This window comes from Somniosus microcephalus, chromosome 11 (genome assembly GCF_052327205.1).
Source record: "Somniosus microcephalus isolate GS21.2 chromosome 11, FLI_Smic_1.0, whole genome shotgun sequence".
In the NCBI taxonomy this organism is placed as follows: domain Eukaryota; kingdom Metazoa; phylum Chordata; class Chondrichthyes; order Squaliformes; family Somniosidae; genus Somniosus; species Somniosus microcephalus.
In genome coordinates, this window is record NC_140997.1 from 177,719,510 (window position 1) to 177,732,034 (window position 12,525).

At 50.2% G+C, this 12,525-nt stretch overlaps 1 protein-coding gene across 8 annotated transcripts in view; it reads left to right on the plus strand.

The window, feature by feature from the left end:
* Positions 1-12,525, plus strand: part of uba3 (ubiquitin-like modifier activating enzyme 3) — a 37,482-nt gene that overhangs the window by 14,217 nt on the left and 10,740 nt on the right. For all 8 annotated transcript variants that reach the window (XM_086001460.1, XM_086001467.1, XM_086001465.1 and 5 more), the window contains 3 exons: positions 2,278-2,342; positions 5,796-5,951; positions 6,625-6,727. In XM_086001460.1, coding sequence (XP_085857586.1) covers positions 2,278-2,342; positions 5,796-5,951; positions 6,625-6,727 — 324 coding nt within the window. The remainder of the gene's footprint in view (positions 1-2,277; positions 2,343-5,795; positions 5,952-6,624; positions 6,728-12,525) is intronic.

The following is a 12,525-nucleotide window of genomic DNA, read 5'->3' on the forward strand; positions in this document are numbered from 1 at the left end:
AAGTAAAGGCTCTTACTAAAATCCAGCTATTTCTCAGCATTGATAGCAATTTTACAATTTATTAACAAAGCTGCAATTCCTACTGACTCCTATCCTGTTAATGGTAGTGACCCAAAATCAGACTTTTACAGCTTTTGGTTATAGATGTGTTCTCTCCTAGATAAGTCCCTCAAGACGGGCAGTGTTTAGAATTTGCTTGATCACGAATTGCATTGCTCATTACAGTTCTTGGAGCTAGCTTCAATAGATCCAAGATGTAGTTCATAAAATTGTTTATTCTGAGGTACTGATCTCTTTACAAAATAATATTCAGGAATATTTATGCTGCAGGTCTGATCCTTAATAAAGTAGTTTATGGCACATTGTGACTTTAAAATGTTTCTTTGTCACCTTCTCAAAGTTGTAATAACTGAAAATATATTTTTTCCCTCTTGTCAATTTTCTCCTGACTACTTGCTGGGTACTGTTTCATAAACGTTGGTGATCCTCTGCTATCGCACCCAATTGACCATTCTTCATTTTTGTGCCTGAACAATGGAGGCTATTGGATGGATGGACGGTGGTGGTGGGGTGGGGGGTGAGGCAGGGGGCATCACAGATCACAGCTAAGCCTGATCCTGTTTTTGTCTAATGTCCACACGCACACTTTCCAACAGAGATTCCTGCAGGAACCCAGAGCACGGAGGTCAGTTGTAGGACCTTTACTGCCTCCCAGCTGAAGAAGTTAACTGCAACAGATCATGAATTGAATCTGTGGCCTTCCTGGACTGAGAGTCTGCTGACTGCTGTAACCAACTGAGCCATCAAGGGAACTGTCCTGAAACAATTGAACTCTTATCGCGTACAGGCCCACAAAACTTGAGTTTCAATCCAGGTCTTTGAATTAGTTGATCTCCATTGGAACAGTGATGGGAGCACTGCAATTGGCTGCTGTACCACCGGGTCAGGGATGGAACATCGGGTTTCTAATCCTGCTCACTATACATTGACCATTACTGAGAGTGTGTATTTATGGATACAGGATCCGGCACGGTTGTGATTTTCTCCCCCCCCCCCCCCCCCCCCCCCCCCACAAAACAGCCTACTGGCAGTCCTTGTTGAGGCATGTGCAAGATTAATAGATTCCTGAGTGACTGAGCATGACTGTAGCCTGTCATGTTGTATCCCAGTGAAGGAGCCAACATCTTTGAGAGAGGAAAAAAAATGTTTAAAAAAAAAAAAATCAATTTAACTGATTTGAAGTGGTGATATACTCGTCACTTGCCTGCTCCAATTCAACCACCACTACTTTTTACGTAAAACTTATACCTTCCTTCCAATTTCCCCTCTGATTTTAAAGAAGCTGCCTGATGCAGTTGTTTATGTTCAACATCACAATTCGGCCAGTCTTCCACACAGATTTGGACTGATCCCAAGCATGCCAGTCACCACAGGCAGACTGCATAGACTGGTGCAAAAAATATATATAATTTTAATTTAAAATGTGTTTATTAAACTGACTTTTAACATGAAGTACCAAATGAACTTTGTCATGCCTACTTCATCTATGCTCAGTTAGGTCTCCCTGCATTATGCACCATTCCTTGGCAAACCAGTGGATCCTTGCATGGCAGTTCTGTTATGTACTACCAAAGCAGAGGCTAGATACTTACCTGCAGATGGGAGAGAAAATTGGAGGACAAATCTCCCAGCTGTGCACTTCCTACTGGTCATTTCAAATGTTATTTGGGAAGAAGGTTGGGAACAGAATGCCTGTCTCTGTATTCTGTTGGAGAGGTTGAGTGACCTGAAGGGAAGGAAATAAAACAATTAAAATTAGTTCTCAATTTTTATCTAGGTGGAGAGTACAGTACTGAGGGACTGCTGTATTGTTGAAAGTGCCATCTTCAAAATAAGAGGTTAACTGAGCAGTTCAGTTTGAATTAATATTAAAGATCATTACACTATATGGTTAGCGGCACATTTTCTTTGGTCCTAGCCAGCATTCCTCTCCAAAAAAAAAAAACCCCTGCAAAAATAGGTTAATTGATATCTTTCTGGGGTTTTGCTGTGTGCAAAATTGTTGCATATATAACAGTAGTCACTCGACTTCCAAATCATTTTATATAAAATATTTTGAAACATTTCAAGAGACTTGATGAGGTGTTTATATAAATGCAAGTTTTATTTAATGAAGGTAGAATGTGGAAATCAATGTCTAATAAAGTGGAGGAATAGGGTCAACTCTAGTTTGTCATAACCGAACTGTCACTGTAAACAGCACTTTTTATGTTTCAGAATTTCACATCGTTATTAGTGGATTAGATTCTATCATTGCACGACGATGGATCAATGGGATGTTGGTATGAATAGCACTAGATATATTTAATAGAGAATAGCAATTACTCAAGCATGACTATGACCGCAATGCAATGAAGGAGTTCAAATAACAACCATGAAAGCAAAGCTCAGGCATTTTGCCTGGTTACCAGATGAGGTTAAAACACAAAATGTTGGAATCACTCAGCAGGTTAGGCAGCATCTGTGGAGCGAAACAGAGTTCATGTTTCAGGTCGATGACCTTTCATCAGAACAGCATCTTGCCTGTACCTGTTTATGAAGCTAGTTTTATTCTGTTTCCTTCCCTCATCCCAAACAGATAATCAGGATACTCTCTTTAATTGTATGCTGGTGATTGCACTGAAGGATTGACTGTGACATCCCTGTGAGTTTGAGAAATAATAGTTGGTTACTTGAAAAATGCTGTTACATATATCGTGGAAACACTTTTGGCCAATGGTATAAAGGGGGGAGAAAAAAACAACCAAATGAGACCAGCTGCATTGCTTAAAGGAGTTAGAGAAAGTTACGTTGGTCAGGACATGAATGGCTTAATTTCTGTTTTTTTTATTCATTGATGGGATGTGGGCGTCGCTGGCTAGGCCTGCATTTGGTGCCCATCCCTAATTGCCCGTGAGAAGATGGTGGTGAGCTGCCTTCTTGAACCGCTGCAGTCCATATGGTGTAGGTACACCCACAATGCTGTTAGGAAGGGAGTTCCAGGATTTTGGCCCAGCGACAGTGAAGGAACGGCGATACAGGTTTAAGTCAGGATGGTGTGCGGCTTGATGGGGAACTTGTAGGTGGTGATGTTCCCATGCGCCTGCTGCCCTTGTCCTTCTAAGTGGTAGAGGTCGCGGGTTTGGAAGGTGCTGTTGAAGGAGCTTTGGCGAGTTGCTGCAGTGCATCTTGTAGATGGTACACACTGCAGCCAGAGTGCGCCGGTGGTGGAGGGAGTGAATGTTGAAGGTGGTGGAGGGAGTGCCAATCAAGCAGGCTGCTTTATCCTGAATGGTGTCGAGCTTCTTGAGTGTTGTTGGAGGTGCACTCATCCAGGCAAGTGGAGAGTATTCCATCACACTTGTGCCTTGTAGATGGTGGAAAGGCTTTGGGGAGTCAGGAGGTGAGACACTCGCTGCAGAATTCCCAGCCTCTGGCCTGCTCTTGTAGCCACAGTATTTATATGGCTGGTCCAGTTTAGTTTCTGATCAATCGTAACCCCCAGGATGTTGATGGGGGATTCAGCAATGGTAATGCCATTGAATGTCATGGGGAGATGGTTAGAGTCTCGCTTGTTGGAGATAGTCATTGCCTGGCACTTGTGTGGTGCGAATGTTACTTGCCACTTGTCAGCCCAAGTCTGAATGTTGTCCAGGTCTTGCTGCATATGGACACAGACTGCGTCAGTATCTGACGAGTCTCGAATGGTGCTGAACAGTGTGCAATCATCAGCGAACATCCCCACTTCTGACCTTATGATGGAGGGAAGGTCATTGATGAAACAGCTGAAGATGGTTGGGCCTAGGACACTGCCCTGAGGAACTCCTGCAGTGATGTCATGTGATTGAGATGAATGACCTCCAACAACCACAGCCAACTTCCTTTGTGCTAGGTATGATTCCAACCAATGGAGCGTTTTCCCCTTGATTCCCACTGACTTCAGTTTTGCTAGGGCTCCTTGATGCCACACTCGATCAAATGCTGCCTTGATGTCAAGGGCAGTCACTCTCACCTCACCTCTTGAGTTCAGCTCTTTTGTCCATGTTTGGACCAAGGCTGTAATGAGGTCAGGAGCTGAGTGGCCCTGGCGGAACCCAAACTGGGCGTCAGTTAGCAGGTTATTGCTGAGTAAGTGCCACTTGATAGCACTGTCGACGACACCTTCCATCACTTTGCTGATGATTGAGAGTAGACTGATGGGACGGTAATTGGCCGGGTCGGATTTGTCCTGCTTTTTGTAGACAGGACATACTTGGGCAATTTGCCACATTGCCGGGTAGATGCCAGTGTTGTAGCTGTACTGGAACAGCTTGGCTAGGGGCGCAGCTAGTTCTGGAGCACAAGTCTTCAGTACTATTGCCGGAATGTTGTTAGGGCCCATAGCCTTTGCAGTCATAGAGTTATACAGCACGGATAGAGGCCCATCGTGTCCGCGCCGGCCATCAAGCCCTGTCTGATCTAATCCCATAATCCAGCATTTGGTCCGTAGCCTTGTATGCTATGGCATTTCAAGTGCTCATCCAAATGCTGCTTAAATGTTGTGAGGGTTCCTGCCTCCACAACCCTTTCAGGCAGTGAGTTCCAGACTCCAACCACCCTCTGGGTGAAAAAGTTCTTTCTCAAATCCCCTCTAAACCTCCCGCCCTTTACCTTGAATCTATGCCCCCTAGTTATTGACCCCTCTACTAAGGGAAAAAGCTCCTCAGCATCCATCCTATGCCCCTCATAATTTTGTACACCTCAATCATGTTCCCCCTCAGCCTCCTCTGCTCCAAGGAAAACAAACCCAATCTGCCCAGTCTCTCTTCATAGCTGAAGCGCTCCAGCCCCGGTAACATCCTGGTGAACCTCCTCTGCACCCTCTCCAACGCGATCACATCCTTCCTGTAGTGTGGCGGTGGACACCGTATCCAGTGTCTTCATTTCAGTGCTAAATTTCCAGGTATAAAATATTTTCATGTTTATTGGTGTTTTGCTGTGTGTGTGATGTGCAAAACTGCATTGTGATTTTGCATTTTTTTGAATGTAAGGAAAACTTTGATTATTGGGTCTTTCCTGTTTCAAATATTGATTGCATCTATTTTTTGGATTCGTGCCAGTTTACATATTTTAAGTATTGGCCATGCAGCTCTGAAATTATGAAAACCTGTTCAAAACTATATTGCTGTTTCAGAGTCTTAGTGGGGATGAAGAATAAATTTTATTAGGTTATCTCGGCCTAAAATAAAAGATGCTGCACCATTGAGTCAGATGGAGTTTTTGTTGTGCAATTTGATAAAATAAATGCTTTTGAAATGAAACTGGAGCAGTAATGGAGCGTTTAGGGTCTTAAAATCACCCAGGAGGTAGCACAAAAATTAAAGTCTAGGATAATCCGTTAAGATCACAGCAATACACAATTTACAAACTACAGTACAAAGTGCTTTGACAGATGAATTTAAAAATGTAAAAAAAATTGAATATAACCCCTTTTGTGTGGTCCAGAAAAATGACTGACTGACTTGTTTTCTTAAGCCACACCACTTTTCCGAGACTCCATTTCCTTTAAGGCACTGGCTAGTAACGAGCATTTATTCCCATGTGTAAGGAAGACCTTCATTTACTGCTCATGCGTTAACATCGGACCTTCCCTCCTTGTGGAGTTAATTCAGTATCCCACAGTTCCTCATTGATTGGCCATTTTTGTTTGTATAATTGAAGACTATTTAAAAAAAAAAAAAAATTAAAAAAAATCTTTTTTTTTATGTTGCCCATAGATATCCCTGCTGAACTTTGAAGATGGAACTCTAGACCCAAGCTCCATTATTCCATTGATTGACGGTGGGACTGAAGGGTTTAAGGGTAATGCACGTGTTATACTGCCAGGGATGACGGCGTGTATAGAGTGTACACTGGAACTGTACCCTCCTCAGGTAACTTTTAGCTTTACAAAAATGTTACTGATCCAGTCTTTGGGACCCAATCAGTTAGAGGGAGAAGTTATTTTTTTTTTTAAGAAAAGTGTATTCGGTTGCCTTCGATTCCAATCCACTGCCTCCATGCCCCACCTCTGGTTCTATACTTTAAGTAATAAATCAGAGATATGAATGATCTTATGCCTTCCAATTTTGCTCTTCAGCTTAATTTTCTTCGAGTATGTATTATTTTGGTTCCTCCGTCAACCTTCGTTAAGTCCTATCTGTTACTTTACCTAGTTTATTTCTAGTTTTTGTTTAATATTTATTTTTACTTATGTTAGCATGTCTTGGAGCAACATACAATATTACAGCCAAGCCCACAGTAACCTGATTCTTGGGCCTATCAGTGTTACCCTGCTATTGGTCACTGGGCGGTGTTTGAGCGACTTTCAAGTTATTTTCCCTCTGCTTAGCATTTCCCTCAATGGTGTGTTTAAAAACTGGAACTCTGTTTTAGGGGAATTGTATCTATTTTTGCTTCTGTTTTATATGTCTGAGCAATTTTAAATGGACCAATTATTTTAGTAGCCTCGTATATGCTTGTCAACCGGCATAGAAAATCCAGATTTTTGTCTCTGCACTTTTTTTTTAATAAAAGTTGGAAATAATTTTGCAATTTTTTTTCCAGATTAACTTTCCCATGTGTACCATTGCTTCAATGCCCAGGCTTCCAGAACACTGTATTGAATATGTCAGAATCTTGCAGTGGCCCAAAGAAATCCCATTTGGAGGTAAAATTAGCTAAATCTAATATTCTGGAATTTGCTTTGGTAACTTTTTAAAAAGAAAAATCAAAGCTCGCTAAACATTGTTACTTGGATTACATGCACTGATTACTGTAAGTATTAAACATTTGTGTATATGATATCCAAGCCTGCCTGAAAGTACAACCCTGTAGGAATGGTCAAATTCCTATCTAGAGATTGAGTTTGACGCAGGCAATCAATCAAAAAGGTTTTTAATGTCAAACTAACGAGTTTAAACAGATTGATGCAAGAGAACTATGAATACAGGTCTTAATAGGTCGGAGGCTCCACGAGGACTGCCTCGGTGGTCCCGTCGATGGCGTCATGACGTCATCACGTTTTTCCCACGTTTGGGTGATCACGTGATTAGCGGCATGACGTCATCGCGTTTGCCCGCGCTCTTAAAGGGACCGCGCACTGTACATGCAAACAGTATATACAATGGTACAGATTTAGTCTGTAGCTAACACATCGTTAAAGGGAATTATGTACAGTTGTTCAGAGTCCCTCAGTGGCTCTGCCACAACCCCCTCTTATTTAACCCTTAAAGTTAGTTTAAGATGGATTCAATGAATGACCAAAATATTGTGCTAATTAATGGAAGTTCACACTCTAATTTTGAATATTGTCCATTTTTACTTTGATCACTGGTGTTTAAAGTGATGAAGATTATCAGCAGTCACCAAAGCTGTTTGTCTTTCATTCAGGACACTCCTTGTTGTCCCATGTATGCCAGTGTTCAGTAGATCTATTTAATATGAGTAGTGGCCTTCAACCATGTTTGCATCAAGGCCTCACTAACAGCACCACAAGCTTGCAGTATCGAAGGTATTTGCTAGGGTTGCTGTCAACCTTTGTCACAGTTTGATGCCAAACTGTAGACCGTGTGTAATCTTGAGCCACAGTACATTTTATATAATCTTTATCCAACTCACTTCTTGCCTCTTGTTTGTGGGGGGGGGGTTTATTTGTTTTTTTGATGGGATGCGGGCAAGACCAGCATTTATTGCCCATCCCTAGTTGCCCTTGAGAAGGTGGTGGTGAGCCGCCACCTTGAACTGCTGCAGTCCGTGTGGTGAAGGTACTCCCACAGTGCTGTTAGGTAGGGAGTTCCAGGATTTTGACCCAGCGACTGTTGAAGGATTGGCGATATACTTCTAAATCAAGATGGTGTGTGACTTGGAGGTGGTGGTGTTCCCATGCGCCTGCTGCCCTTGTCCTTCTAGGTGGATGAGGTTGTGTGTTTGAGAGGTGCTGCCGAAGAAGCCTTGGCAAGTTGCTGCAGTGCATCTTGTAGATGGTACACACTGCAGCCATAGTGTGCCGGTGGTCGGGGGAGTGAATATTTAAGGTGGTGGATGGGGTGCCAATCAAGTGGGCTGCTTTGTCTTGGATGGTGTTGAGCTTCTTGAGTGTTGTTGGAGCTGCACTCAGCCAGGTAAGTGGAGAGTATTCCATCACACTCCTTAGTTGTGCCTCATAGATGGTGGAAAGGCTTTGGGAGTCAAGAGGTGAGACACTCGCCGCAGAATACCCAGCCTCTGACCTGCCTGCTCTTATTTCCACAGTATGTTGATCAATGCCTGGATAATGGCCCTGACTCGTGAAGAGGAATTGGGGTGGGGGGGCCCTGGGAGCAGCGAAGAGATGTTCCTGGGAGGGACTGGCACCTCCCCCTTTATCTCCCTGTCCCCGCCGGCCAGCCACTCTTTCACCAGGTGTCCCAGTGGTGCTGGCACCTGCCATTGCAATGCAAAAACATGGGACTGCCTTCTGAACTTTTATCTGGGTCAGTAACCGATGTCCTAGATGGATACATATCTGGATTTGTGCAAGGATACCCTCCAACCTCCCTACCCTCCCTTTCTTTTGCCCCCTCTTCTCTCCCCCCTCTTTTCTCTTCTCCCCCCCCTCTTTTCTCTTCCCCCCCCCCTCTTTTCTCTTCCCCCCCCCTCTTTTCTCTTCCCCCCCCTCTTTTCTCTTCCCCCCCCCCCTCTTCTCTCTCCCCCCCCTCTTCTCTCTCCCCCCCTCTTCTCTCTCCCCCCCTCTTCTCTCTCCCCCCCCTCTTCTCTCTCCCCCCCTCTTCTCTCTCCCCCCTCTTCTCTCTCCCCCCCTCTTCTCTCTCCCCCCCTCTTCTCTCTCCCCCCCTCTTCTCTCTCCCCCCCTCTTCTCTCTCCCCCCCTCTTCTCTCTCCCCCCCTCTTCTCTCTCCCCCCCCTCTTCTCTCTCCCCCCCTCTTCTCTCTCCCCCCCTCTTCTCTCTCCCCCCTCTTCTCTCTCCCCCCTCTTCTCTCTCCCCCCTCTTCTCTCTCCCCCCTCTTTCTCTCCCCCCTCTTTTCTCTCCCCCCCTCTTTTCTCTCCCCCCCTCTTTTCTCTCCCCCCCTCTTTTCTCTCCCCCCCTCTTTTCTCTCCCCCCCTCTTTCTCTCCCCCCCTCTTTTCTCTCCCCCCTCTTTTCTCTCCCCCCCTCTTTTCTCTCCCCCCCTCTTTTCTCTCCCCCCCTCTTTTCTCTCCCCCCCTCTTTTCTCTCCCCCCCTCTTTTCTCTCCCCCCCTCTTTTCTCTCCCCCCCTCTTTTCTCTCCCCCCCTCTTTCTCTCCCCCCCTCTTTTCTCTCCCCCCCTCTTTTCTCTCCCCCCTCTTTTCTCTCCCCCCCTCTTTTCTCTCCCCCCCTCTTTTCTCTCCCCCCCTCTTTTCTCTCCCCCCCTCTTTTCTCTCCCCCCCTCTTTTCTCTCCCCCCCTCTTTTCTCTCCCCCCCTCTTTTCTCTCCCCCCCTCTTTTCTCTCCCCCCCTCTTTTCTCTCCCCCCCTCTTTTCTCTCCCCCCCCTCTTTTCTCTCCCCCCCTCTTTTCTCTCCCCCCCTCTTTTCTCTCCCCCCCTCTTTTCTCTCCCCCCCTCTTTTCTCTCCCCCCCTCTTTTCTCTCCCCCCCTCTTTTCTCTCCCCCCCTCTTTTCTCTCCCCCCCTCTTTTCTCTCCCCCCCCTCTTTTCTCTCCCCCCCTCTTTTCTCTCCCCCCCTCTTTTCTCTCCCCCCCCCTTTTCTCTCCCCCCCTCTTTTCTCTCCCCCCCCTTCTCCCTCTCTCCCCCCCCTTCTCCCTCTCTCTCCCCCCCCTTCTCCCTCTCTCTCCCCCCCTTCTCCCTCTCTCTCCCCCCCTTCTCCTCTCTCTCCCCCCCCTTCTCCCTCTCTCTCCCCCCCCTTCTCCCTCTCTCTCCCCCCCCTTCTCCCTCTCTCTCCCCCCCCTTCTCCCTCTCTCTCCCCCCCTTCTCCCTCTCTCTCCCCCCCCTTCTCCCTCTCTCTCTCCCCCCCCTTCTCCCTCTCTCTCTCCCCCCCCTTCTCCCTCTCTCTCTCCCCCCCTTCTCCCTCTCTCTCTCCCCCCCTTCTCCCTCTCTCTCTCCCCCCCTTCTCCCTCTCTCTCTCCCCCCCCTTCTCCCTCTCTCTCTCCCCCCCCTTCTCCCTCTCTCTCTCCCCCCCCTTCTCCCTCTCTCTCTCCCCCCCCTTCTCCCTCTCTCTCCCCCCCTTCTCCCTCTCTCTCCCCCCCTTCTCCCTCTCTCTCCCCCCCTTCTCCCTCTCTCTCCCCCCCTTCTCCCTCTCTCTCCCCCCCCCCTTCTCCCTCTCTCTCCCCCCCTTCTCCTCTCTCTCCCCCCCTTCTCCTCTCTCTCCCCCCCTTCTCCCTCTCTCTCCCCCCCTTCTCCCTCTCTCTCCCCCCCTTCTCCCTCTCTCTCCCCCCCCCTTCTCCCTCTCTCTCTCCCCCCCCTTCTCCCTCTCTCTCCCCCCCTTCTCCCTCTCTCTCCCCCCCTTCTCCCTCTCTCTCCCCCCCCTTCTCCCTCTCTCTCCCCCCCCTTCTCCCTCTCTCTCCCCCCCCTTCTCCTCTCCTCTCCCCCCCCTTCTCCCTCTCTCTCCCCCCCCCTTCTCCCTCTCTCTCCCCCCCCTTCTCCCTCTCTCTCCCCCCCTTCTCCCTCTCTCTCCCCCCCCTTCTCCCTCTCTCTCCCCCCCCTTCTCCCTCTCTCTCCCCCCCCCTTCTCCCTCTCTCTCCCCCCCCCTTCTCCCTCTCTCTCCCCCCCCTTCTCCCTCTCTCCCCCCCCCTTCTCCCTCTCTCCCCCCCCTTCTCCCTCTCTCTCCCCCCCCCCTTCTCCCCTCTCTCTCCCCCCCCCCCTTCTCCCTCTCTCTCCCCCCCCTTCTCCCTCTCTCTCCCCCCCCCTTCTCCCTCTCTCTCCCCCCCCCTTCTCCCTCTCTCTCCCCCCCCCTTCTCCCTCTCTCTCCCCCCCCCTTCTCCCTCTCTCCCCCCCTTCTCCCTCTCTCTCCCCCCCCTTCTCCCTCTCTCTCCCCCCCCTTCTCCCTCTCTCTCCCCCCCCTTCTCCCTCTCTCTCCCCCCCCTTCTCCCTCTCTCTCCCCCCCCTTCTCCCTCTCTCTCCCCCCCCTTCTCCCTCTCTCTCCCCCCCCCTTCTCCCTCTCTCTCCCCCCCCTTCTCCCTCTCTCTCCCCCCCCCTTCTCCCTCTCTCTCCCCCCCTTCTCCCTCTCTCTCCCCCCCCTTCTCCCTCTCTCTCCCCCCCCTTCTCCCTCTCTCTCCCCCCCTTCTCCCTCTCTCTCCCCCCCCTTCTCCCTCTCTCTCCCCCCCCTTCTCCCTCTCTCTCCCCCCCCCTTCTCCCTCTCTCTCCCCCCCCCTTCTCCCTCTCTCTCCCCCCCCCTTCTCCCTCTCTCTCCCCCCCCTTCTCCTCTCTCTCCCCCCCCTTCTCCCTCTCTCCCCCCCCTTCTCCCTCTCTCCCCCCCCTTCTCCCTCTCTCCCCCCCCCTTCTCCCTCTCTCTCCCCCCCTTCTCCCTCTCTCTCCCCCCCTTCTCCCTCTCTCTCCCCCCTTCTCCCTCTCTCTCCCCCCTTCTCCCTCTCTCTCCCCCCCTTCTCCCTCTCTCTCCCCCCTTCTCCCTCTCTCTCCCCCCCTTCTCCCTCTCTCTCCCCCCCTTCTCCCTCTCTCTCCCCCCCTTCTCCCTCTCTCTCCCCCCCTTCTCCCTCTCTCTCCCCCCCTTCTCCCTCTCTCTCCCCCCCTTCTCTCCTCTCCCCCTTCTCCCTCTCTCTCCCCCCCTTCTCCCTCTCTCTCCCCCCTTCTCCCTCTCTCTCCCCCCCTTCTCCCTCTCTCTCCCCCCCCTTCTCCCTCTCTCTCCCCCCCTTCTCCCTCTCTCTGCCCCCCCTTCTCCCTCTCTCTCCCCCCTTCTCCCTCTCTCTGCCCCCCCCTTCTCCCTCTCTCTCCCCCCCTTCTCCCTCTCTCTCCCCCCCTTCTCCCTCTCTCTCCCCCCCCTTCTCCCTCTCTCTCCCCCCCCTTCTCCCTCTCTCTCCCCCCCCTTCTCCCTCTCTCTCCCCCCCCTTCTCCCTCTCTCTCCCCCCCCCTTCTCCCTCTCTCTCCCCCCCCTTCTCCCTCTCTCTCCCCCCCTTCTCCTCTCTCTCCCCCCCCTTCTCCCTCTCTCTCCCCCCCCTTCTCCCTCTCTCTCCCCCCCCTTCTCCCTCTCTCTCCCCCCCCTTCTCCCTCTCTCTCCCCCCCCTTCTCCCTCTCTCTCCCCCCCCTTCTCCCTCTCTCTCCCCCCCCTTCTCCCTCTCTCTCCCCCCCCTTCTCCCTCTCTCTCCCCCCCCTTCTCCCTCTCTCTCCCCCCCCTTCTCCCTCTCTCTCCCCCCCTTCTCCCTCTCTCCCCCCCCTTCTCCCTCTCTCCCCCCCCTTCTCCCTCTCTCTCCCCCCCCTTCTCCCTCTCTTCTCCCCCCCCTTCTCCCTCTCTCTCCCCCCCTTCTCCCTCTCTCTCCCCCCCCTTCT